This window comes from Lepisma saccharinum, chromosome 29 (genome assembly GCF_977018435.1).
Source record: "Lepisma saccharinum chromosome 29, izLepSacc3.1, whole genome shotgun sequence".
NCBI classification, from domain to species: domain Eukaryota; kingdom Metazoa; phylum Arthropoda; class Insecta; order Zygentoma; family Lepismatidae; genus Lepisma; species Lepisma saccharinum.
The window spans coordinates 21,580,898-21,608,440 of NC_139257.1; the positions used below are offsets into that span (position 1 = coordinate 21,580,898).

The window sequence follows — 27,543 nt, forward strand, 5'->3', positions numbered from 1 at the left end:
ACAAGCATGGCACAAGTAGGCAATGCCAGTATGTTATTGTTCAAAACAGTACCTGCATATTTCCTAATGTGTTTCACATTCTCATGGCAAGAATTACGCATTTGCTGATGATACTTTTGGAGAAATAAAATATTCTAAAGTAAGAACAGTGCTTGTAGTCAGCAGAAAATTTAAAATGCACCCAAGGTTTTTATATATATACATATATCGGAAACTATGTTTGCCAAAGTTACAAATTACACCTCATTTTATTCAGTACAGACTAGATTATAAACTTGTGGTTTAGAAGCCCAATTTCAGTTACCAAGTGGAAGAAAAGATGAAAATTAAGAAATCATATTTTTCTCTACAAAATTTGAATTTTGTCAGGTCCCTACGTAGGCAACGCCATGATGTGAGGGTTCAAAATGGTACCTGCATATTGCCTAATTGTGTTCCATTCTTGTAACAAGCACCCTTGCTTGTATAAATCTCTAATTTAAAGGTCATGGTTTTCTTTTTTCTGTGGGACATTGTCCCCTCCCCAAATATACTAAGAATGAAATTAAACTTTACTAGTAGCTAATGATATATGCCAAGTCTCATGTGACACTCAAAAGATGAACCTCCGACCATTATCATTATCCAAGTCACACTATGTCCTAAAAGTCGCATACTATGAGAAAAAGCTCCTTGTTCCATTTTGAAACACGCCGTAGTTTAAGGGTTAATGTAATGTACAGTGAACCATTAAATTAATTTACAGATATTTTTAATTTTTGAATAAAGCTAAGTTTGAATGTTTGCCCCACAATTATAGCTTTTTACTCAATAAAAATCTGGAAGCACATTTTATGTAAAAATATGAAACATGAAATTCACATTTATGATTCTTAACATCGTAATTTGCCGATATAAATGTAATTTTTTGGTTGGCTACAAAGGAAAAATATGTATTTACATAAATTCTGGGATCTACTTATGACATACACAAAGAATACAGATGTCACTAGAGTGGGCGAAGTCGTCTTGAGTCATGCATCACATACATTATACAGAATTTACCCGGAAAAAAATACCAAATCTGTAACGAAAGTAGGAATTTTTTGTTTAAGAAGGATTGAAACACTGCATACCCACAGACGATAGACAACGCTAGTCAAGATTTGCCCACCATATTGCATGTAACGGAAGCGAAAAAGCAACGAACAATAAATACTTGTAATGTGAAAAATTACAATTATTTCAGTGAAAAAAGCAAAATCCCACCTTAAATAATGTTTCACAATGCATAATAGGTAAGTACGAATGTAAAAAATTACGAAATGGACGAGTGAAATGTGTTTTGCCTATATCAAACTGGTACACAAGATCTAACAAAAAAAAAGGTAAAGTGTTCCCCTGTGCTTAGCACCACGCCATGAAGGCATATAAGGGGTGTGGGGGTAACGCCCCACACTTTCTTGATCCGGTCCTGAGATGTAACACAGTACATAATTATAATACTAGACTGTGAATTTCTGAGACTCTGCAAATCCAAAAACAGCTATAGATATACTGGTACGAAATTGTACAGCAAACTACATCAGGAGATACAGTCACAGACTAAATAGTTTTCATAAATGGATAGAAATGGCTAATAAATAATTGTATTTATAATATAGAAGAATTTGAAGACAGAATTTGTAATATAACTTAACTCACTGTACAATTTATATTATCAAGCTATGGTGTACATTTATTTTGTACTAACAATGTATCCTGTACTATATTATATTTGTATGACACTATCTATTGCAACTTGAGGTTGCCTAACGACAATAAAACATTCTATTCAAATCGTTTCTGTATTTGTTTTTAAGATGAAGGAGAACTCTTAGCATTATAATTATGCTTATCGAGTTACTATTTGTATGTTCAGAGTAGATGAGAATGTTAAATTTGATTGTAAACCACCTCTTTCTCATAGGTGATAATTTCTGTTGGGTGATGAATGAAAAGATTAATGAATTACAAATCCAGAGAATTCTGGCAATTCTAAAAAAAAAATCTCATACCCATAACATATTAAAATTCTTTACTTTCTTGTTGTTAAAGAAATGTACACATTCGCGACATTGTTTTCAAATAAAATACCATCAATCTAGACCGGCATTTAATTCGTATTGGCTCACATTTACGCCAAGAGCGTTCACCCCAAACAAACTCGCTTGTTGGCTTTATAATTTTGTAACGTTCGGCAAAATTGAAATTAAGGCTATATATGGGTGTAATAAGATGTGCATAATAATATATATTACACAATATTTATTATTGTGACTGGTGCAGTGTTTATTTGGTAATTGTATTCATAACCGCGTTAAAGTCAGCGTCGCTTCGTCTTGGCGCTATCTTTTAGTTCACTTGTCCCCCACTAGGGGGTTATATACGAAGAAGCTCGCTCACGAGCGCCATTGACGCGAAAATACCAGCTTTCACAACGTAAATACAACCACTTCAAGTGGAAATTAAGGATTTATTTATATTTCACATGATTCTCTAATGTGTCCAATTCCTTATTATCATCATCTCCATGCACACGATAACGTACTACACCAATACTAATTTTGGAAACTGTATCTTGTCTCCCTTATTTCGCACTCATCACGTTGGATCAGCATGGTTCCGCCACTTTTACATTACATAACAACATACACTAGTCTTACCTTAGTTGTGACTTCCATCGTGTTTTCTTTCTTCAAGTCAGCCGTTTCTTCCGACATTTTTTAAGACGGACAACCGCGTATAAACACTATACTACAAGTAAAATCTGGAATTCGCCAGAATCCCGGTAACTCTGTTTGTACAGCACGAAAAGATGGCGGTTAGCGTGGGTCACGTGATTAGACTTGAACTTGAAAAATCGTGGATCCTGGCTCCATCTAGGGAGAAGTACGTAAATCATCTCCTGGCGGGAATGTTACAGTGCTGTGGAATTTGATGTAATAATAATGGCAATTTTGCCTTTATTTAGTGTTTGAAGTTCGCCAGAGGCGTCTCTAGAATCTATCACATTTGAATACACATACTGATTCATAAGAATAATGCAGGGAAGTAAGGAAAGGGTAGTATAGCAGATAAGATAGAGATTACGAAATGCAGACGACACAAAAAAATCCCTGGATGCAAACAGTTGGGTGCTGATATGTCAGTTTTCTCTCTCGGAACTTGTAATTTCGACGGGCATTCTGATTTTGAAAAGAATGTGCAATAAAGTAAATGGCAATAGATTAGTCACTTATTCCTGTTTCACAAACTGAGTAGGCTTGGAATGTAATAAAGTGGTCTCAGGTTCAATAACTGGTGGAGGCATATTACACAGTCGCGGGCTTAGCAAGGATATTGGAAGGAAGGGGGGTTAGACCCCAATATTCAATTAAAAGTGGATTGGAAAATTGTTATGGGGAAATAGTACCGAAATATCAAACCCAACTAGAACTAATTTATAATTTTTAGAACAATATTAGAACATATATACGGGTTTTAAACGCACGGCCCTGAAATTAGGCGGGTGGAAGAAGTTCGCGTTGTTGCCACGTTGGAGCACAACTCCAAGAGCAGTCCAATGTTTAGATATGGGACCATAGACAAATAACTCCAAACGAACTTTGAATTCACACAATCACCAGCTCGAAAGTGCGCCGGATTAAGTTGAGAGCAGTCCGTTTTTCCCCTTTTTATGTAAATAATTTATAAGTTTTAGTAATACATGAATAGTACTTTATGAATAATGAATAAAATATGTAAATAGAAGGTAATTAGAGGCAATAAACGCTATATATACATGTTAAAGAATTAATTACTTCGGCCTGTGTATGGGACCGGTGGCCACCCAGCATCGTGAGGAAATTGGGGAGCTACGAATGTCGAATGAGTAGCGTAATCCGGTCATATGAAGCCTACAACAACGGCTGGTGGTTCGTCGTGCTGACCACACGTCTCCGCATAACTGGTTGGATAAGCTTACCACTAATCAACTTTATTTATTTATTTATTTATTTATTGAAATTTCCAGTACAGCAGAAGCCATTTTAAACCAGAAAGAAACAACAATTGCACCCATTGTCATGTCCATCTGCTTTGTTATATAAAGAAAGCATTAGCACGCATACACGTGAAAGTAATGTCGTGTAGGAGCGAAAACAAAAGCATGAATGAAGTGCAATATCACAATACATAATCTGTACTACGCATATTGTATGGATGAATGTGCTTCTTTGTCAGTTCCGCTCGTACCATGGCGCTGGTGGTTTCAATCTACGTTTCTATGTGTAGCTAACCCATCCTATTTTTAAAGAAAACTTGGCGATTACCAAAAAAAGTATTCGTGGTTAATATTTGTGGACGCGATTTTTAATTTGTGCTGTTTGCAATTGAATAGAAGCGATCAGCATATTGAGCTATTTATTGTGAGCTACGAATGAATATCAACCCCAAAATGCCATTCGGATTTACGCAATTCCTTCCAAAATTTAAGGTAATATCTATTGGAGAAGTTTCACTTTATTGTAGAAAGTTGTATAGTTAAGAAATTGTAAAATTATTCAACATTACCGAGTTAACCGTTATTAGGTATAATAAGCTTGCTAAGAAAAGAACGTTTTCTAGTATGAATTGCTTTTCTTAGTCTGTAAATAATTAATTAACTAGCAAATAAGCATATTTTCTTATTATTCAAAGTTTAGTGTATCAATTTTATTTTATCCGATGTTCATTGTTAGTGTCAATATTGGTTGGTGTAACTAACTAACTCTCTAGCATTCTTAAACCCAAAGGTTTTTGGCTGCAGCAACACAAGCTTTCCATCTGTTCCTATACTGGACAAGATCAATCCAATTTTTCAATCCTTACCGATTTCTTTTAGGTCCGTCTCAACGTTATCCCTCCATCAACTGGTTATCAACTGGTTGGTGATGTGGTCAACAACTCTTACTTGGTTTCGAGTGTTAAATTTTGTGCTGTATTTATGTTGTTTTTTCATTATTACAGGATAGGCCTAATGTGTTTCATATTTACAACTTTTTTTCCAAATTTTGAATCGTACCTAACCTGTCTCGCTAAAATAAATTTTGATTGATTGATGGATTTAGATTAAATTACTTCGCATTTCTGCCACTTTTTGGCTAATCCCGAAGATGAGTGATGGTACGATGAACTTGATGAAGGGACACTCACAAAGAATGCCCAGGCAGAGATTCGATCCCGGTACCATGGCGTGTGCTAACTATTCCGCCACGGAGGTCGGCTCTGGTTAAAATAACAATGGCAAGAAAGGTGTAACGGTTTTTTTTAAAATTCCGACATGTTATCAGCAAACTTCTCACACCAATGAAGCAATTAACAATAAAATATAATAACAAAGCTTCGATAAAAGAAAACAATCAAAATATAACAACCTATATTTATTTTCAAAGTTGAGGAGGGAATTTAGATTATAGAATCTCAATGTGAAATGTGAATGAAAAAAAGAACATCCCCCGTTCTTTATTTCCCAGGCTTCTTATTTCTAAATTCTTACCCAACCAGGAAAAGACAATTAATTATGTTATATTATAATCGATATTTGGGGAGGAGTAGAGGAAAAGGGGGAGGTATCGTAATGGTATCTTTATCGCCTTGTAATCAAAGGATACCGACCTGTTCGATCTTCCATTGTGGCGTGCCCAGGATTTTCGAAAAGTGGGTGGGGGTACGTCCCTATATATTTCAGTATAGTGCAGGAGGCATTAAAAAGAGCGTTTCGAGGGCTAACAGCAGACGTCGCTCGCACACTATTGCCGATACTCTCGTGTCGTCTGCTCCTCAGCCGAACAAACAGGCCGAGGTAGCAAGAGGCAGAGGTCACTCACCCTTCCATAAGGGTGCAGCTAGCTAGCTGTGGCAACCGGACTCGCTCATTCGCGGACCTGATTGGTTCTCGCAGACACACCCCCTTATTGTCATCTGCTGTAAGCCCGCGAAGCGATCTTTCTAAGGCCTCCTGCACTATAGTCAGTCCTCATTTTGCCATCCATTCATGCATTTGACGATATTGTATTTTAGGAATACCTGACCAAAGAGACGCCACTGCTGGCACGTTGAAACTCTGTCAAAAAGATGAAAATGAAAATGCACGTTATATACCGTGCGTCCATTTCGATCTGCAGCCGAGAGATCGGGAGAACCGTGGCGGGCGACGCTGACGGAGATGCCGACATTTGCGGCCTGTAATGCCCGCTTAATTTTATGGACATATGCAAACATTTATATAAATATTGCAAAACGAGCACTAACCTGTGTTATAAGAGTTGTTCAAACTGATATCCACCAAGTGCCAAGTGTGTATAATGGTAGAAACGAAATTCCGACAGTGGAGAATACGTTGAATAGCCTGAAACTTTCGTGCCTGTAGCTAAAGTCCTTCTGGGTCGGGCCGAGAACTTATCAGCCCCCCTCGTAACGTGAACCTTGCGGCTGGCATTCCAATCCTCTCACTGACACAACCCACATACACACTGCAATAACACAAACAAGTAACGGCAAGTAACCAATAATAACACTCTTGCGCACAGTACGAAATTAACACGCTCTTGGTTTACATCTGCTGGCCACTATATTCACAGCTCTGTCGCGAAGGAACAAAAAACTCGAGCTCGGAGATTTCGGATTGCAAGGAAGCTCACGAACACCATTGATTTTTAACGGTTTCGTCTACAGCGTAATCTTGATACAGTGTTGCACATTCGAAACCTCCAAACGATTCCCATGGCCACAAAACTCTTTCAAGGATATAAACTTAAGCAGGACGTTACTGGTCAAAACAATGATTAAAATGTTTTATTATCTGTGGCTCTTAACATCGTTTCTAAAGCGTATTTTTTTGTGTATATAATGGCAGAACTTGGATGAATTGCAGATGATAAATTATAACACAGGTTAGTGCTCGTTTTGCAATATTTATATAAATGTCTGCATATGTCCATAAAAATAAGCGGGCATTACAGGCCGCAAATGTCGGCATCTCCGCCAGCGCCGCCCGCCACGCTTCTCCCGATCTCTCGGCTGCAGATCGAAATGGACGCACTGTACATGGAGTGCGACTTGTAATTGATATATACCTGCCTCAAGTATTACACTCTGTTCATATCTGTTATTTTCTCACTTTAAGTGGCTTTTCTGCAACTTTAGTCTAAACACGATGATGGTGATGATGATTGCACAAAAATGATGAAGAGCTGTCCTCAAAGGAGCTATCATTCAAACCGGGAGTCGAATCCGGAATATTCAGAAGGCAAATCGTTTGAGTTTTTGTTTTACGTTCACTTTATGCACAGATAGTCTTATCGGGACTGTTTAAAGTTGGATCCGAACCACTAGGTACCTCCACAGTTATCGAATAAAATTGAATAAATTGATACATGCGCATTTTTTTAAAAAAATGAAAATACACAAGACGCAGAATGATATGATAACTATTTTTTATGTCTCGATGTCTGTCTATGGTATATATCATTTGTAATCACATTTCCAATTATTTTTTTCAGTTTCTAATTTTCAAAACGCAAATCTTGTATGTAGAAATATCATAAACAAATCCATAACTCTTGATGTGGTTGTAATAATGTTTTTTTGTAAGAGAGGCGAGCAATACACACACGTGTCACACACACACACACAGAGAGAGAGAAAGAGAGAGAGAGAGAGAGAGAGAGAAGATCTACACTACTGACAATCATGAGCCCCCTGAGATTTCTGGAAAGAGTTAATGTTATTCGAATAGTGTAATTATACGATAATTTATAACAAAAGTTATTGTTCTTTGCGACATACAGGCCGTAAGTTACAGGAAGTATCATTATTATTCTTATTTCAAGTAGGGTTACATTTAAACTTACTGTCTATTTTACACTGATTATCTAACTATAGAAAACAACTTTATGTCCTTTAATGTTAAGTTTACAGTTATGTTTATAGATATACAGAATATGGAAATTAGAAATGTAGTTAATTTTTTTAAAAAAAACATTACTAGTAGTAGAAGTATAATAATCAGTGGCATAGCGGCCGCTCCCGCAACCCCCGCAATGCGGGGGGCCCCCGGGGTGTAGGGGCCCCGCAATATTCTCTCTCTGTGTCCCTGAAATTATATATACTCCCAGAAATTTAACAGAGAGTATCTCATATTTTTTAAAATTGATTTGCTGTTTTAAGTCCACTTTATGCACAGTAAGGCTAATTGGGACTGGACCTACAGCTTAAAGTGGGATGTGCCTCTGCCGGGTATCGCACCCGGGACCCTTTGATTACAAGGCCACGACGCTACCACTGCGCCATCGGGGATACAGTATCGATATAGGAAACATAAATCTGGTTCCCAGTAACGTATCATATGACGTATACGATAATAAGCAGCGTATTGTCCCAGCCATAGGGGCCAAGGCAATTTGACATGTGGGCCCCCTACGAAATGCAGAATGAACTTACTTGCTCGTAGATAACCATCGATAGGAAAATACGCTACGCAGTTTGTCGTAAACGTAGTGTAGTGTGTTAATTCAATTGTCGACAATTATGAATCCAGTATGAGCAGTGTTCAGTTGCTCAACCAGTCGATGCGTTATTGCTATACAATAAACAATCTAATGTTGGTAATTCATGATCTTTTACCACTAATATTAGTTACACGTGATATTTAAAATGGAACTTCCCAGTTCCAACCACATATTTTCAAGGAGGCTCCAAGCCTTTTCATATTGAAATAAGAGCTGAGATAAATTTCCCACATTGTCCACACTTGTCATGTTTTACTTCAAAGGGGTCCCAAAATACAATAGGAGGTAGAGTCCAGGGGCAATTATCCCTTTCCCCTAAGGGCCAGTACCCCATTTTCTGTAACGCAGGGTGTATGAGTTAAATGTTAGATACCATTACGTATTTTGTGAAGTTCATTTTTCTGAAATACTATTGAAATTTCTTGCGCATTTCTGTCGAACCAGTTCTGTGATCTGCAGTGTTCGAAGTGAAAATTTCTAGCTGCGAATTTCTTTCTTCGAGGTTTGGATCAACTTGAAGCCAATGCAGTAGGTGGAGGAGGATGCTTATGCAAATTATCCTAGCTGTGGGGGGATGCATTATGAATTTTTTCTTAGCTGGGGGATAGCATCCCTCCTTCGTCCCTCCCTCCCTTCGAGCACTGATGATCTATTAATAAAACGGTTCTTGTTATATGAGAAAGTCTTTAAGAAATATATGTTCCGTGGTCTATCGAAAAGAAATGGCATCGCTGAAATTTTGAAAAATGATATTGAGGTCCACTAACAGTAAATTTAAACATCGTGTCCGTGTGGAAACATCTTTTTAGGGGGCCCAGTCCTTCCAATCGGCATTTCATTGAGTGACAGATTTTCAGTGAATAGTGCCCCATCGCCACTTTATTATATAGAAGTATATCTCAAAATTGGAGGCCGCTGCGATTTCTTAGTAGCAGATTGCAATTGACTTTGTGATGTTAGGTCACCATCGACAATCTGGAGGTCCAGTTCAACCCCCAAAACTGAAATAATAAGTTTCCTTGAGTATATAACCCACTATTAGTATTAGGAGGCTAATGTGAGCGACTCTTAAACTTGGCTTGGCGCAGCCAGAGGATGGTTTTGGAGTTGAAGGCGCATCCACTTAGAAATCCGAAAGAGAAGTGTTTACTATCCTTTAAATAATTCTCCCAAACAGTATTTTTTAAAATTGAATTGTTTCAATTGTTCTTTTAAGTTTTTAAGTCCACTTTATGCACAGATAGGCGAATCGGGACTGGACCTACAATTTAAAGTGGAATCCAAACCACTATGTGTCTCCACAGGCTTTCGAACCTGGGACCCCTTGGTTACAATGGAAGGACTTTACCACTACGCCATCGCGGAGTCCCAGTATTTTTTAAATATCTGTGCAAATATATCTAACCTGATATTTTTTAAAAATGTTTCAACCAAAAAAAAAATACAAAGGATCACGAACAATTTATTTGGCTGCGTGAAGCTTCTCCCTCCTCCAAAAGATAATCCTGGCGTTGAAGTAAGAGAAAATGTTTCCAATTCTTCTTCCAGTTATCTCAGAGATTCAGGCCATCCTGATTTAGTTTCACGAAGCCACTAATCTGATATATTCGTATATGTCGATAACACAAAATTGGAACGAAGAATATTTGGGTAAAAGTTAATTTCTTGTACAGCTGAGGAGGGGGGGGGGGTAGGGATGATTAGCTGACTATGGTACGTGCCCCACTCTGGCATCATCTCGATATATATATATATGCTAAGGGGTCCCCTAATATTTTACTTGCAGGGGGGCCCCCAGAGAACTGCGCTACGCCACTGATAATAATAGTAGTAGTAGTAGCAGTAATAATAATAATAATAATAATAATAAAAGGTTCTGTGACTGCCCTCCCCCTGAGAAAAAATTCTGCGGGCGCCCTTGCTGACAAAAATATTAATTTAGGGTGCCAATGCCTTCACTGGCCGCCATGACATTATTTTTTTTTATTGATTTGGTTTATTTAACGTCGCTTTTGTGGTATGTGCCATTTTTTTTGTCTAATCTCGACCATGAGTATGAATGGTAATATAATGAAATGGATGTTTATGGTCAACCACAATCATCAACGGCACACAACTCAAGTCTCTGAGAGGATTATGCTGGCTAGTGTTGCCCACGAGACGAGACATGTCTCGTCTCGTCTCGTGTCCCGTCTCGAAAACGAGACGAGACAGGTGGTCAGTCTCGTCTCGTCTCGAATTTTGAAGCGCTTGTCCCGTCTCGTTTTCGAGACGAGACGGCTCGTGAAAAGTCTCGAAAGTTTCGAAAAAAAATCAAACAAAATAATTAGTCAGTTGCGAATATTTATTTACTCGAAATAAAGTATTCTCTTTGGAAACCCAAATCAGCGTCTATTACATAAAAAAAGGTTATCTTATTTAGTTTTTATACTCTTCCGAAATCCAGTATTACTTCCAATTTTCAATGTATTCAAGCCTAGTAATTGTATGTTGAAATAGTACTCCAGATAGATGTACTTTGCTAACATACCGATTCAGATATATATCTATCTGTAAAAATATTGTGAGAGATAAGAAAATATAAATATGCTGACCAAGGCAGTAATTTATTTTATTAAAAACATATTTATATTTTTTTGGAAACAAGGCTTAATGGTGTTATAATTGTGAGAGAGAACTATTCTCGATAATTTCTTTAAATGGAAAATTTATGAGAAATATTGCAAACCTTACAAAAATTACGAAAAATGCCGGCTTTGCTTGCTTTTCCATAGTAACAAAATGTATTATTTGTTTATCCTTAAATATATTTTACGTCATTAAAGAAAAAACTACTGCTATAACGCGTATACAGTTAAGTGAGACACACAACAATTTTTATCGTCACAACACGATTATTCCCACACAAGGAATAAGGAATATTCCACATACAATCGTGCCATCTAAGGAACGGACCCAAAGCAATTTTTGTAGTCTTCTCATGGAAGGAAGTGATTTTTGACATGTAACCTCCCCTCCCTTGCTGTTTGTAATGTTTCCCCATCCAAACCCCCTCGCGGTCAGTAACCCTTTTCTCTAGGTATCTTTCACCATATAACTTTCTATTAAGCATTCTGTTCGGTTAAACATGAAATTTCGCAGGGGAGGAAAAATTCCCTCCGTTCAAAATATTCGGGGAAACGGGAATTCCCCTTTCGCCGAATTTTTTACTTGGATGGGAAATATGATATAATGCGCCTCTGGGTAATTGTGGGAAACGGGATTCGGCAAAACGGGAAGACACGGAAACTAAAAAATGAGCAAGAGAACACCTTAATTCTGTGAGGAAATGTAATCAATTTGTGGCATAACTTCCCTGGGTGATCGTTATCCTCTCCTGCTTGTCGCGGCGCTTCGGCACCAAAGATTGCATTTATTACTGTTGGTTCGTTCGCAAACGAAACTTCTCGCTTTTCGCCTGTCGCGTGTTGTTTGTCGCATAGGCCAGACCGAAGTAAGAAGTAACCAGACCAAAGCAACAACCTATGTCACTTGGAAACGAACCTCAGCAATAAATACAACCTTCCGAACCGAAGTAGCACGACGAGCTCCACGTGTCGCTGGGAAAAGGTATTTTCTATCACTGCCCATATCAACATCTAATTTCTAATTAATTTCTTGCGTCGGTTAAGCATTCTCTTATTTCTCTATATTCCTGGAAGTTCCAACATTTCTTCGATTCTTTAGCAAGCTCTTTCGAGTTATTTCTGTAAGATTCCTCCTCGAAAAACCTAATTCGCCACACGATGCCAGTATCGAATTCGCCCAGACTATATCCTCGTGTTGCAGGTATCTTTACTTGCAAAATCCTGAAATTTCCTCAACAACTGCTACCCCAAGGGCTTCCTTCCATTCATCCTTGTGCCAAACGATGTGGAGGTAGCCACTGCCATTGTTTAGTGTAGGTCCTCTTCCAGCCTTATTGGCGACAATCGTCATAAAATTCTCGCCAGCACAAACAGCTCATTCATTGCGACCCCTCTTCTCAAAATCAACAGTACTGGTTGCAAACTCCAAAGATTTCGCACCAAAAACCTGGTAATAGGCCAATTTAGTTAGATACTCTGCGTTGACGTAAAGAATCTACAGCGTGTCCCGCTTATACGTATAATAAAAGAAAAAATCACAACTTTTTTATTTACCAATATTTTTTGTCCAAACTTTGTACAAACATGTAAGAACTCAGAAAGTTTTTTTACAAATCAAGAAAACTAGCGCACTTCCACATGTGAACCGTTAGTGGCACGGCAAATGTCAAACCGGTTGTCAGCCTCAAGCCACACGTTTTGAAGTATGTGCGGGGTAATGTTGCTTACTGCAACCACAATTCTTTCACGCAAGTCTTGCAAATCTCTAACCGGTGTACAGTAAACTTTGTTCTTAACACACCCCCACAACAAAAAATCGCACACAGTGAGGTCTGGTGATCGTTGGGGCCATTCAATTATATTCGAACCTCTTCCTATCCATTTTCCATTGAAATGCTCGTTCAGGAAGTCTCTAACGAGATTTGAGAAATGAACCGGTTTCGCGTAACTGTTTTTCCCATTTCTTTATTGAAATGTACGATGGAACAACTTTTTTAGCACCTAAACCATAACGTGCACGAAATCGTCTCTGCACAAGTGTCACAGGCTTCACTTCAGACAACGTTAAAACACAAAACACCTTTTCTTGTGGTGACCGCATGACGGGTGGCTACTGAGGAACTGATAATATCAGTTTTCAAGACATTCTGGGTACTGCGCATGCGCAACTACCACTGAATGTGTTGCTAAAAAAAATTCTGAGTCATTCTTTAAAATGAAACAACAATCACATTTCTGACAGTTTGTTTAGAAGTTATGAATTTTTATTTTATTATACGTATAAGCGGGACACGCTGTATACTGCCTGAAGTCAAAGGAGTAAAAAGCGACATGCAATGCAAGAAACAAGAGGCCTGCCACTTGGAAATGAACCCTCAGTATAACCTTCAGAACTTAAGCGACATGACGAGCGGGACGTGTCGCTTGTCGCTTTCTAATGTAGTGCATCGTGTCGCCTCTGTCTGTTGGTAGCGCATGCATGGGGAAAGCTTGCTTATAGACTAAAGGAGCTTGTGTCGCTTGCATGGACGTCCGCAGGATTTTTTCCAGCGAGGGGCAAGGAAGGTATTTTTTTCCAGGGGGGGTAAACAAAGGCAAATTTTCCCCCAAAATAGTGTTGTTCCCTAAAAAACATTGCTTAAATTTGAATTTATGGTGTTCATGCAATAAATAACACATATTATTGTCGCTAAAATGAAATTATATGTATGAAATACATATTTTTTGGTTGACTTTCATTTTCCAGGGGGGCGGGGGCACGGCCCCCACCCCCCCTCCGGACGCCCATGGTCGCTTGTTACTTCGGTGCGAAACCCTCGTGTCGCTTGGGGATTCCACCAATCGAAGGCAGGCTTGCGCGGCGTCTCATGCCGGTGCAATGCTGCTGTTGATGGGCTAGTTCCCAAACAGCATGTGTCGCGTGTCGCTTCGGTTTGAACTCTCCCTTACATGTAACCTTGCAACCAAAGCGACGCAACAAACTGTTCGGAGTCGATTGTTGCTTGCATGTTGTACGGATTAGACAGTTTCCTGAATAACGTGCGTCATGTTGCCTCGGACTGTGAATGCTTGCTAATAAACTGAAGTTGCCTGTGTCACGTGTGAACTACCATTTCGCTTGTCACTTCGTTCTGAACACGCTCCCACAAGGGAGCGTGCAGACCAAAGCGACACGCGACAAGCAACCGCTTGGAAACGAACACTCAGTAAATGTGACCTCCCAAACTGATGTAACACGACAAGGTTTACGTACGTGTTCCTTGTCGCTGAAACTTAATATCGTGCATAGTGTAGCCTCGGTCTGTTAGTTGGTAGTACATATGGAGTGAAAATTTGCCTATATACGGAAGGGACTCGTGTTGATTGTAACTTCGGTGCAAACTCCCCTTGTGGCTTGTCGCCTGTCGCTTGTTGCTTCGGTCTGAAAGCTCCCTTGGTGTACGATGGATAAAAGAGTTGATTGAAGGCAAAAAAACAACAAAGTAGATTTCTTTCTTTATCTACTAGGGACGTTCAATATATAAGTTTCCCTGTGCTATAAAATATTATATAAAGCAATGCCATTAAAAAGAAGCACATGGTTGACAAGCGCCACCCTTCGTCTACAAGGAACAACAATCGATTCGTTATCAGACGTGAAGGCCCATGCGCTCAAGGGCCAAAAGTAAATGCTTGTTCGGAAAACGCGGGCTCGCGTCATAAGGAGTTCAGAAGCATGGATGCTAAGGGCGTTCTGCTTATGGACCTTTTGGAACGAGGAAGAACAATTAATGCTGACCGTTATTGTCAAACATTGGATAAACTGAAAAACGCAATTCGACATAAGCGACCAGGTCTCCTGTCAGCTGGTGTCATTCTTCTTGACGATAACGCTCGCTCCCACTCAGCAGTGCAAACACAACACAAAATTGAAGAATTGGGGTGGGAACGGCTGTCCCACCCTCCATGCAGCCCCGATTTAGCGCCGAGTGATTTCCATCTTTTTCCGGTGTTAAAGTCTGAATTGCAAGGTTACCGTTTCGAATCAGATGAAGAAGTGAAGCGTAATGTGAGAATAGTGCTCAATAGCCAGAGCCCTGATTTTCTTGCAAAGGGTATGGACAAATTGGTGCAAAGGTGAGACAAATGCCGGAATCTCTATGGGGATTATGTGGAGAAGTGCGGAAGGATCCTCCTACACAAGTATGTATAGTTTTCTAATGTATCTTAAAAATATTTTTTTTTACAGCATACGGAAACTTATATATTGAACGACCCACGTAGCTATTGGTAATCAACAAACAGTATATTAAATATTAATGTTTTTTATGGTTTATGTTTGCGTTCCGGACCGTACAGGACCAAAACTGAATGTAGAACCTGTCCGGCTGTGAAGGACCAGAAATGAATGATGATCCAAACCGGTAGGATCTAAATGTAAGTGAAATTGTAGGTACCACTTACATCTCTCTGGTATGGATTGTGTCGCTACAGGGCAAAGTTCACCGCGATCCTCTTGGTAGTTGTAAAGAAAACACAGGCACACACACTGATAACTATAACTATGTATTATAAGGTATATGCACATAACACTTGATTACACTTCCCATGCACTCCTGTCTAGGGGAAACTGTTTACACGAAGTTGCAGCTGGGGTTACAACAACGCGCCACTAATGAAACGTAGCCACGTTGGGCTTACGCTATCCATAATTGTCCGCGACGGTTTCTGGCTGTGTCCCGAGTGGCCTCTCTACGCACACTGGCTGGAAGTAACTACCGCGCTAAGATGGCGGCAACTAGACACCGCGCTAAGATTGAATTAGCCAATGGGAGTGCAGGTTACTTAAGGCATTTGAAATACACAAATAAACAATTGAAGCTATATGCAATATAAAATATATAAAGAAAGAATAAACATGGTTACTTTTATAGATAAATTTCCAACATACTCCCCCCCGTTGGAATGTTCACATCCAACCTAACACTAGGGGATACATTGTCAGTGTTTTAGCTCATGGAGCGTCTTCTTCCCAATGTGATAAAGGCACAATTTTGCTTAATGCTCTCTTGTAGACTCCGTCTCTAGTACGAACGGTGACTACGCGCACTAGGTTATCCCTTCCCGGAAACACTTCTTGGATGACGCCGACTCTCCACGAGAGTGGTGGAAGATTGTCCTCCTTTAATAGCACTGGTGTGCCAGGCTTCAAATTCGACTGAACGGCTGTCCATTTCTGTCGCTGCTGCAGGCTATGCAGGTAGTCCTGAGACCACTTCCTCCATACTCGCTGCTGGAACTGCTGTATGCGCTGCCATCTGGATAATCTGTTGGCAGCCAGATCTGTAATGTTTGGTTCAGGAAATGAGATTAGAGGACCTCCAATAAGAAAATGACCAGGGGTAATGTAGCTGAATTCATCATGAGAATCAGGGAGTGTGGAAAGAGGACGGGAGTTGAGGCAGGCCTCTATTTGGCATAGCAGAGTTACTAGTTCTTCGTATGTTAGCACGGCGTTTCCTGCTACTCTTCGAAGATGGTATTTCATAGACTTCACTGCACTTTCAAAAATCCCGCCGAATGATGGACTGCGTGGTGGAGAATACTTCCATTGGAAATTCTCTTCTGCTGCAAATCTGTTAATGTCCTTGTTGAATTCTTGTGATTGAAAGAGTTTACGTAATTCCTGCAATTCATTTTTAGCACCATGGAACGTCGTAGCATTGTCGCTAAAAATACTTGCACACTTTCCTCTTCTCGCGGTGAAGCGTAGTAGAGCTGCGATGAAGGCTTGTGATGTCAAGTCTGAGACAATCTCTAGATGAATTGCCCTTGTGGCAAGACAAGTGAAAACTGCAATGTAGCATTTTCTTGTGGATCTGCTTCTTGCGGCCCCGGTCTTGATGTGGTATGGCCCTGCGTAATCAACGCCTACGTGATGGAATGCCTTGCTGGGTCTCACTCTACTGGAGGGTAACTGCCCCATCAGCTGCTGAGCGGCTGAAGCCTTCAAACGATAGCATATGTTGCACTGATGAATGATCTGTTTGACCACCTGTCGTATGCGAGGTATCCAGTATTTCTCACGAAGTGATGATATGAGAAGCTGTGGACCAGCATGCATAAGTCTCTTGTGTTCTGATGCTATCAGAATTTTCGCGAAATGACTCTTCGGATGAAGAATAATTTGATGCTTGCTTTGGAATTCCAGTTCACTGTTTTCCAATCTTCCTCCGACACGAATTACTTTTTCATTGTCGAGAAATGGATGAAGGTTCCTCAAAATGCTTTTGTTGTGTACTTGCTGCTTGTCAGACAAATCTTTGATTTCCTGAGAGAAGAATGCGCGTTGTGTTATCTTGATGCAGGCAAGTGTGGCGCCTTGAATTTCAAAGGTGGTAAGGTCTTCACTCCTTTTCTCTCTTGAGTTTCTGCAATTGCTGATGAACCTTTTGCAGAGTGACACTACTCTCAGCAGCTTGGATAAACTTGAATATCTAGATATGATTTCTTCTTCAGTTGTTACATGAGTGACCAATGTGGTAGCTGCTACCTTACGCTGCTCTGGAATAGTGTTGTCGTCTGGACGGAATGCTAAACTGGATGATGGCCACTGTGTCTCCTCTTCTTGGAGCCAGGTGGGTCCGTGCCACCAAAGCTGAAGTGATCTGATAGTTTTTGCATCGACTCCTCGTGAGATCAGATCTGCAGGATTGTCTTTTGACGGAACGTGCTTCCAATCACTGACCTGTGTGAGTTCCTGTACCATAGCAACCCGGTTGGCAACAAAAGGTTTCCATTTACTGGCTGGTGACGCCAGCCAAGCTAGGACGATTTTTGAGTCAGTCCATAGGTGAATGGTGTCTATACATAGACGCAGTATGGACAATGCTTTGTGTACCAGTTTGGCTAGTAGAACTGCCGCACATAATTCCAAACGTGGAAAAGTGGTTCTCTTCACCGGAGCCACCTTGGACTTTGAACACAATAAGTTCACACTTATGTGACCCTCTGAATCAATTGATCTTACTAAGAGAACACTGCCATAGTTTCTCTCTGATGCATCAGAGAAACCGTGAATTTGAACTTTATGGATGTCTCCTGGAGCCAAAACGAAGCGTGGTACTTTTACTTCGTTAATACATGTGAGCTGCGAATGAAGACGACGCCATGTTTTCTGCAAATCTATAGGAAGCGGATCATCCCATCCTACATTGTGGAGCCATAACTGCTGCAGGAATGACTTGTATGTTATCACCACTGGCGATATTAGTCCGATTGGATCGAACACTTGTGCAATTATGCTGGCAACTTGGCGCTTTGAGAAGATCTTCAACGAGCCTACATCCACTGTTGTGGAGACCTTGCTGTCCATGAGAAATTCGTCCGTGGATGGGCGCCATGAAATTCCCAATGTTTTTGTGCCTTCTGTGTCGAATTGCACTAGATCCTGTACTGCCTTCAATTCTTCTGGAATAGATTGCAACACTGCCTTGCTATTGGAGCACCATTTACGTAGATTGAATCCTCCCTTCTGGAGTAATTCTGTGAGACTTTCACGCAGCTTTATTGCACCTTCAATGCAATGATTTCCTCCCAGAAAATCGTCAACGTAGAAGTCATGTGTCAAGACATGAGTGGCTACTGTGAAATTTGATGATTCATCTTCTGCCAACTGCTTGAGGCATCTTGTGGCCAAGAATGAACTTGAAGTTAATCCATAAGTGACTGTGTTCAAACTGTAAAAATGAATTGGTTCGTCACGTGATGCTCTCCATAAGATGCATTGAAGTGGTCTGTCTTCTGAATGCATGTTAATTTGCCTATACATTTTAGCCGTGTCTGCAGTCAGTGCGATTTTGTGACTACGAAATCTGAGCAGGATTGAAAACAATTCTTCTTGTATCGTGGGACCAATCATTTGTATACTGTTCAACGATTCCCCCGTAGTTGTGGGCGAGCTTCCATCAAAAACCACTCTTAAACGTGTAGTTTTGCTTGATTCCTTGATCACACAGTGATGTGGAATGTAGTACCTTGTCTCCTTGTCTCTGGATACATCTTCCAATGTCCCAATTGGTTGCATGTGTTTGAGTTGTTGGTACTCGACCATGAATTCTGTGTACTCTCTTTTCAATTCCACGTTCCGATCAAGTCTTCTTTCTAATTGGTTAAATCGTGAAATCGCTGTTTGCAGAGAATCCCCAAGAACGGATCTGTCCTTCTTCAAGGGTAGCTTGACTGTGTATCGACCTTCTCGATCACGAGATGTAGTTTCCTGGAAATGTTTTTCACAGGCGATTTCTTCTGGTGAAGGCAACTTATCATGGAATTCCTCCAAATCCCAAAATCTCTGTAAATGGAAATTGACTGTATCTTCTTTGAGAACAAAGAATGACTTCGAAGGTCCGTTCGTAGATGGTACATTGGGAATCCTTCCGGCTACAATCCATCCAAATTCAGTGTTTTGCAACGCTGGATAGTTTCCTGGTCTTGAAAGTTTTTCTGGCTTGAGAATCGTGTAGAACACATCTGCAGACAGAAGTAGGTCAATGTTGCCAGGTGTATGGAAGCAAGGATCTGCTAAATGTATGTCACTCGGAATTCCCCATGTGGAAGTTTCGAGCCTCTGCGCTGGCATCGAACCTGTGATGTTTGGCAAGATGGAACAAGATATATCCATGGTGAATCCACTTATGCTGGATTTAATCTGCGTCTCCATGGTGTGAAAGGCTTGGACTGTAGCTTCATTTATCCCTTGGATAGGTATTCGGCGTTTTTGTTTCTTGATGCGTAGCTGCTGAGCAAGATGCTCTGTCATAATATTACTCTGCGAGGCTCCATCCAAAAGTGCACGACATGGGAGCCACTCGCCGTATGCGTTCTTGATTTTTATGACTGCTGTGGCTAGGAGAACTTGCGAAGTTTCTCTGTTCTTGACAGAACAATATGTTGCTTTAGTCTGGGCATCATTATCCTGAAAACGAGTATCATCGCCTACTGCCGATTTACTTCTGGATTTACTGGACTGCTTCTGTGTTTGACGTTCTCTGTTGTTCTTATCTTCATGAAGAAGGGAATTATGTTTCTCGCCGCAATATTTGCAAGATCCTGCCTTGCATCCTGACCTAAATCCCTGGTGATCTGACTGTCCAAGACAATTGAAACAGATCTGGTTTTCTCGAAGAAATTTGTACTTCTGAGCTATAGTAGCTGCTTTGAAAGAACTGCACGCAAACAGCGGATGCTTATTATTCTTCATAGTATCCTTGCAATACAGGCATGAAGGAGATACAGTAGAAACATACGATCTTGAAGGAGAAGGATGCGCAGGTTTGTGACTTTGTTGTTTGGTGTTGCCACTAAACTGTGGTTTGAATGTTGATCTTTCATTGGAAATTGGTTTGAATTTCTCTAAAGCCTTGGTTCTGTGCTCTAGAAATTGAAACAAACTGTCAAGACTGGTGAATTCAGAATCATTCACTTCTAATTCAAAAGCCTTTCGTGTGGTGGCATCAAGCTGAGAAGTAAGATGTTGAACTAACACTATATCTGATAGTGAACTATCTCCTGCTAATAATTTTAACGCTGAGACGGAGCTAATAGCTGTGTTTGTGAACGATCGCAATTCCTCTGCGTTTTCTTTCGACACTGGTTTTATATGCAAAATATCATTGACGTGTGAAGCAGCTATGAGACGCTTGTTGTCAAAACGCTCTTGGAGTTGTTTCCACGCTACACCGTAGTTGGATGTTGTAATTGGTATGCTTTCAATGATTTGCAATGCCTCACCCTTCAGTGCGACACGTAAATACTGGAATTTCTGAATATCTGAAATATCCGAATTATCATGTATGAGCGAAGAAAATGTGTCTTTGAATGATACCCATTGGGTGTAATTTCCACTGAAATGCGGAAGCTCTATTAATGGCAACTTGACTTGAGACTTGCACGAAGCCCTGTGTTCATTTTCCGCGCCGTCTGTATTTGAATGATTTCCCTCAATTAATGTTAGCATCTGCGACTTGAGATCGAAATATGAAAGTTCGATTGTCTCTCGAACTGCCGTGTGTTCATCGTCTGTGGCTTCAAATTCAATGCAATCCTGAATTTCTTCTAGCTTGGGCCATAATGTGTTCAGTTGCTCCAGCCGAACCTTGATCTGTTGAACGTTCGGCGCCTCTGGATCAACACTGCTAATGTACGACTGCAATCTCGTTATTTGCCCCCTGTAGGCGGCACGTTGCTTTAGAAGATGTGCTAAGTCTGCCATGCCTCAAGGTGGGAGGGACAAGCAATGCGTATTGAAATGAAAGGAAAAAATGAGGAAATATTGAACCAAACACTGTTGTACTCACCGATCTGGCATTCACTGGACCATCTGGGCATCTGAAATCCTGGTTAGGCTGCAACACTGCAGGTAGTCGTTGACACTGACGAGTACTGGAACAGCTGATGCACGGTCGCCATGGTGATGTCACGTCTGCACGCGTGGGCTGCTTGATGCAACTCTCCGCGATACGTTTCTCCTCGCTCCCGCACGAAAACGAACGAAAAGCCAGCCCCGTGAAGGAACAGAAAACTGCAATCTAAAAATAACTCAGGGACACACCACCGGTGTATGACGTCATGTCACTGGTCGCCGACCGAAAGTCCTCGTACAGCGCGAGGGGCGAAGGGAGCGGAGTGTGAAACGTCACTGACAAGCGAACAACGAGAGCGCTGGCGGTCGGGGAAGTCCCGATCGTCCTTCAGCCACGTGGAAAATATTTCGCGCGCTACAACGAATGACGTAATGCTATCAATAACTTGTAGTTACTGTACTTGAAAATAATGTTTGCACAACACAATGTCACTAAAATCACTGATAGTAACGGACCTCATGTTCAATACAAAGGAGATCGCGGCCTGCGGAGGACCAAAATGTTTGCGTTCCGGACCGTACAGGACCAAACTGAATGTAGAACCTGTCCGGCTGTGAAGGACCAGAAATGAATGATGATCCAAACCGGTAGGATCTAAATGTAAGTGAAATTGTAGGTACCACTTACATCTCTCTGGTATGGATTGTGTCGCTACAGGGCAAAGTTCACCGCGATCCTCTTGGTAGTTGTAAAGAAAACACAGGCACACACACTGATAACTATAACTATGTATTATAAGGTATATGCACATAACACTTGATTACACTTCCCATGCACTCCTGTCTAGGGGAAACTGTTTACACGAAGTTGCAGCTGGGGTTACAACAACGCGCCACTAATGAAACGTAGCCACGTTGGGCTTACGCTATCCATAATTGTCCGCGACGGTTTCTGGCTGTGTCCCGAGTGGCCTCTCTACGCACACTGGCTGGAAGTAACTACCGCGCTAAGATGGCGGCAACTAGACACCGCGCTAAGATTGAATTAGCCAATGGGAGTGCAGGTTACTTAAGGCATTTGAAATACACAAATAAACAATTGAAGCTATATGCAATATAAAATATATAAAGAAAGAATAAACATGGTTACTTTTATAGATAAATTTCCAACAGTTTACGAACCTTATTTATTCTCACTATACAGTGAACAAAATTTTTTAAGGTTTTACCCACTTTCCGGAATAATATTTTGTCATGTCTCCCAGTTTTAACTTTTGTTGAAATAATATCCTGCATTACTTGTACGAGACGAGACAAAACGAGACAGGACGGGACGAGACAAACGTATATTTTCGAGACGAGACGATATTTTCACGAGACGGGACGAGACAGACCAAAGTCTCGTCTCGTCTCGTCTCGTGGGCAATACTATACCGCGTTTGTTACAACCTGTCCCGGTTCCCGCGCTAGCTTATCGCTGGCTTTTCTCCGTGCTGGGTAAAGTCAAAGCCAGGCAGCCAATTAAAATACACAACGTCTCAACAGCGTCTACGTAAGCGTCTCTCTTCTGGCTTCCATTCGCTCATCGCTGCCCAGCAGACGACATTTTCCTCGTTTCTCATTGGCACCGAAACTGTCGAGCGATCGATAGCGCGGGAAACGGGACAGGTTCTAACAAACGCGGTATAATGCTGGCTGTGAGTCCAGATGTTAGAGCCATGTTGGGATGGATGTAAGGGTAGACCTTCTCTTCTGGTAAGATGCCTAAAAGTCAACCTCACCTCCATGCAGTAACTGTTTCTTGCAGGCAAGCGAGGCTGTGGCGTTTGGGCCTACGACCCTTATAATCCTCTGTAGGGTTCCGTTGTCCTTTGCTTGTCGTTGTGTGTGCTGAGTGCCCCTTTACAGCCTTAGCTTTTAGCCTAGGTAAGAAGATTTTTAGTCCTCACTGATAGTATAGATTTAGTTCTTGTTTAGTATGAATGAATGAATTTGTTTTAAAAATTGAGTCAGTAAGTTTTTCACGGACATTTTTATTTGCTTGTTAGGAGCTTGCCCTCAACCTTGTTGTTTTAGTAAAGGGCTTATCCTCATTTTGCGTGGCGGCCAAAAATAGCCTATGTGCGTAAGTGTCCATAATATACAAATCAATCAATCAGTCAGTCAGAGCCTTGTTAATTTGCAATAATGCATTCCAAGGGCCACATTTATTCTTTCCCAACTTTTTCTTTACTCGCTTATTCGGCACCTAACCCTTCGCCCCAACTCCTTTATGTATGTCTTTATTCAAAAGAAAACTATAAGAACAATAAAGAAAACACAAATAGTTTACAAATCAATTTCAGTCACCTTCTAAATAGAAATTATAGCATACTGACTCAATTTCCATCAAAATCGGTCAAGTATTAACAGAGATATGAGCCGTTTTGTCATAGAGTGGCCGCCATCTTTGATGACGTCATAGTGGGAAAATGTATAGTCGACGCGCTAGCTACGTTAACGACCGGCTGGCTTTGAAGTCCACGGAGCGCGCCCACCATCTGCAACAGTCACATTCAAAGCACAGTGTTGCCACACATCTACTATCCACATCTACTCTACGCCACCTTGTCCCTCCGCGCACAAGCACCTTTCCACGGTCTCCACATTGAAGTTGCAAAGTACGGCAACAGCGTATCCGCAGTCATGTGACTGAGACTCTACGTGGTGTAGACGAGCAGAATGACAGCTGCGCCCATTGTTTGAAGGTTGAGTGTGATTGGACGAAAACAACTCGCCCGCTATTTATCCCCATCCACGTTCGTGGCGGCGGCATTCTTCAGTTCTTCGACCTTAACGAAGTAAACGCGTGGACTATCAAAAAAGAATCGATCAAACAATTCGATTATGGATGGCGGGGAAAGAACTTCCGGTTTGGACAATTTTCCAATGTAAACAAGTAGAATACAGATCGTCACCGAGTTTATTTTCTTATAAAATATCGGATACAAAAGGGATCACTTGAAATTTTTGAGTGATATAGAGAAACAAAGGTACCTAGAAAAGATTGGCAATTTCCCTGATCCCTTGGATGAAGATTTACGGAAAAATAGTAGTCTTTTCCAAGACAATGTTGATCTTCTATCAACAGTTTCGTGTTAAGACTTCTGCATGTTGAAATAAAGCTTACATAAAATATAAACATTGAAATACTTCAATTTTACAACAGTGAAATGTATAACTTTCGACATTGTGTAGTCAAACACAGCCCCTTTAATTTTACCATATGGCTTAGAGAGAGCGTCGTCAGAAATTTTTGTAGGGGGTAAAGGCCAGTAATGAAAGTAGAATAGTAGAAATAAAAATAATAATAATTACAACTGTTATAAATGTTATACAATAAATAATTACTAAACTAATGAAATAAACAAATTTTATTCTAAATTTATTAGTATTATTATTATTATTTATTAATGATTTTCGAGTGCATATCCAGCACAACAGTTACAAATCTGAAATGCACACTTATTGTATTTTATTATTAACTTTTGCAAGTGTCGTTCAAGAAAATACTTTAGAAGTTAGTAAAAATTTTACTAATAAAGTTTACATTGATTACATTAAATTATAAGATTATAATTTTTAGAATTCTGGATGATTATAAACAGTTTCAATGTTTAAATATAGTCAACACGTGTGCGTTAGACAATTATGATTTTCGAAACACGTAAAATATTTTAATTTGAATTACTCCGATGATGTAGAGTGCATCACACATAAATTTGCCGTTGCGTAGAAACGAATTTTCGTTTCGTCTCCCTCTCTCTTAGTATCACGTGTTCTACCCTGCTCGAAAACCTTCGCTATTGTTGCCATATTGTCATTCCATTCCTGGACACACTCGCGCAAACATCATTGAAAACAATTGAATAGCGCTCCAGCTCGCGGTTCCCACTGTTCGGCAGGGACGGTAATGTGGCAATATAGCACGGCGTAGTGGTTGCTTCTTTTATGCAGTGCATGTTCATTGGCTAGCTAGTAACTAGTGTTGCCAACTGTAATAATGAAGCACTATTTCTGTCACGGAAGGGTAAGGCAGGTAAAGTGACGGTGAGTTTTGTTGGATTGGAAGCACCATATTTTTATTTTATACTAAGTATTTGACCGGTTTGACGTTGTGTTCGTGTATTGCGTGTGTGTATGTAAAAGTGTGTGTTTGCTAATGAACGTTAAATTCCATAATGCCTCCAGTTCTGTCGAAGTTGAAATCAAAAACCTTGCATAGCCAACCTCGGGCAATTCTAAGCAACGTGCACGAGTTCATGAAGGAAGAAGCCAGTCATGGTGTTAGCATCCCAATAAAGCATTTTGGCAAGAGAGCAGCGAACAGCAGCAACAAATTGTTCATATTTCATAATTTTGGAATTATTCAAAATAAATAAATTATGTGGCTCCAACATCATTTCAACTCTGGCTCCGGCACGTGTTCTTGTAGAAATTCCATAGAGGGGGCTGTCATTTTTACTGCTTAATGCGATACATATTGTTTTCTGTGTTAAAATTGCCATGCTTTGATGGGTGACCAAGTTCATAGCAGGGCCGGCGGAAGGGGAGGGCGAACCGTGCCATCGCCCAGAGAGGCAAAATTTGAAGAGAAGAAAAAAATAAGCCTATTGAAAACTGTGATCGAGCGAGATATTCTTTTGCGCTGAATAGTATTGAAATAGCATAAGAAGTCTCATTATTTATTTTATATTTTGATGTTTTAGTTAGGAATATATTGATTTTCAATTTTCCGTTGCTGCGTAATGACCGGTGGGGGGGGGGGGGGGTTCGAAATAGAGCGGCATCTGCCGCCACCTCCCAGGGAGGCAAAATGACTAGCGCCGGCCCTGGTTCATAACAAAAGAAAAAGCCGCGCAGCTTATCGTCTAGTGGCAGTATATGTACTTGTTATTGTTGTGGAAACCGGCATCCTTTGTAAATGTACAACAAAGGCAACCGACTGTCGCCGATCTCAGAGAGGAAATAATAATACTTCTTAAGGAGGAGTGTTATGGTGCAATTGTAGCGGTTTAACACCTTGGCATGTTGTTATCTGCCGTTGCAGTTCCATACCAGTGTATACGGGTTTTGGGAGTGAAAAGTTAGAACGCCACCAGTGCATTAATGCAATGAAAAATAATATATATATTTTTTTATTTTGTTTGAAATCACTCAAATAAGGAATCGTTTGAAGAAGTCTTCTTTGCAGCATTTTTGGTAATTTTACTTATGTGTTAGTTCATATTTTGCGAATTTTTAGTCCATATGTATGTAGCTACATACAAAGCCACTTGTTAGTACATATTAATCCTAGTCCTGGTATAATGCATGACGTTTAAAACTCAACGTTAGATAGACCTGAATTCTCTAATTTTATTGTTGTACGTAACAGCTGTGCATCGGCGCACTGCAGCGATTTTTCTATCTGCTCCATTAGCAACACTGCTTCTTTAGTTGTTTCGCGCATCGCACGGCAGAAATATCTGCGCTGGACTCTAGTGTCGACTATAGAGCGTATTCCCTCGTGTTTGTGTCCAGTCTTTTCGCTTTACTGCCTGAATTCACTGATTTTCCCGTATCGGACCTGTCTGAAAACTATGTATAGATTCCCGAGAAAAAAAATTTGTTCCCAACCTCGTGTTGTAATCAAAAGCCACACAATGATTGTCGCCTTGTCTTAAGACACTGCATTTACACATTTGAACTCCATGTTATTCTTTTGAAAACCGGAAGTAAAGTTCCCGCCCGCGCCAAGGAAGCACAGAAATGCAAACATCTGGTGAAGCCCCATACCAGGTGGCGGATGTCCACCCAAGTCAAAAATACATTTTTGGTATGGTACCTTGTGAATCCCCCCTCCTGTCTCCTAAACTTATTTTGTTCTAGAGCCGTCACATGGCAAAACCCAATTAAGTGGTGTTTTAAGTCCACTTTGTACACAGTAAGGCTAATCGGGACTGGACCTACAGTTTAAAGTGGGATCCGAACCACTTGTACCTTA

General features: G+C 40.5%; 2 protein-coding genes across 4 annotated transcripts in view; one reads left to right on the forward strand and one right to left on the reverse strand.

The window, feature by feature from the left end:
• Positions 1–2,845, reverse strand: part of LOC145981138 (uncharacterized) — a 36,508-nt gene extending 33,663 nt beyond the window's left edge. For all 3 annotated transcript variants that reach the window (XM_083114251.1, XM_083114250.1, XM_083114249.1), the window contains exon 1: positions 2,685–2,845. In XM_083114251.1, the coding sequence (XP_082970377.1) occupies positions 2,685–2,741 (57 nt within the window). In that variant the 5' untranslated portion in view covers positions 2,742–2,845. The remainder of the gene's footprint in view (positions 1–2,684) is intronic.
• Positions 2,846–4,320: 1,475 nt separating this feature from the next.
• Dbp80 (putative ATP-dependent RNA helicase Dbp80) overlaps positions 4,321–27,543 on the forward strand; it is an 88,206-nt gene continuing 64,983 nt past the window's right edge. Inside the window, exon 1 of the mRNA XM_083114922.1 lies at positions 4,321–4,495. Within this exon, the coding sequence (XP_082971048.1) occupies positions 4,439–4,495 (57 nt within the window). The 5' untranslated portion in view covers positions 4,321–4,438. The remainder of the gene's footprint in view (positions 4,496–27,543) is intronic.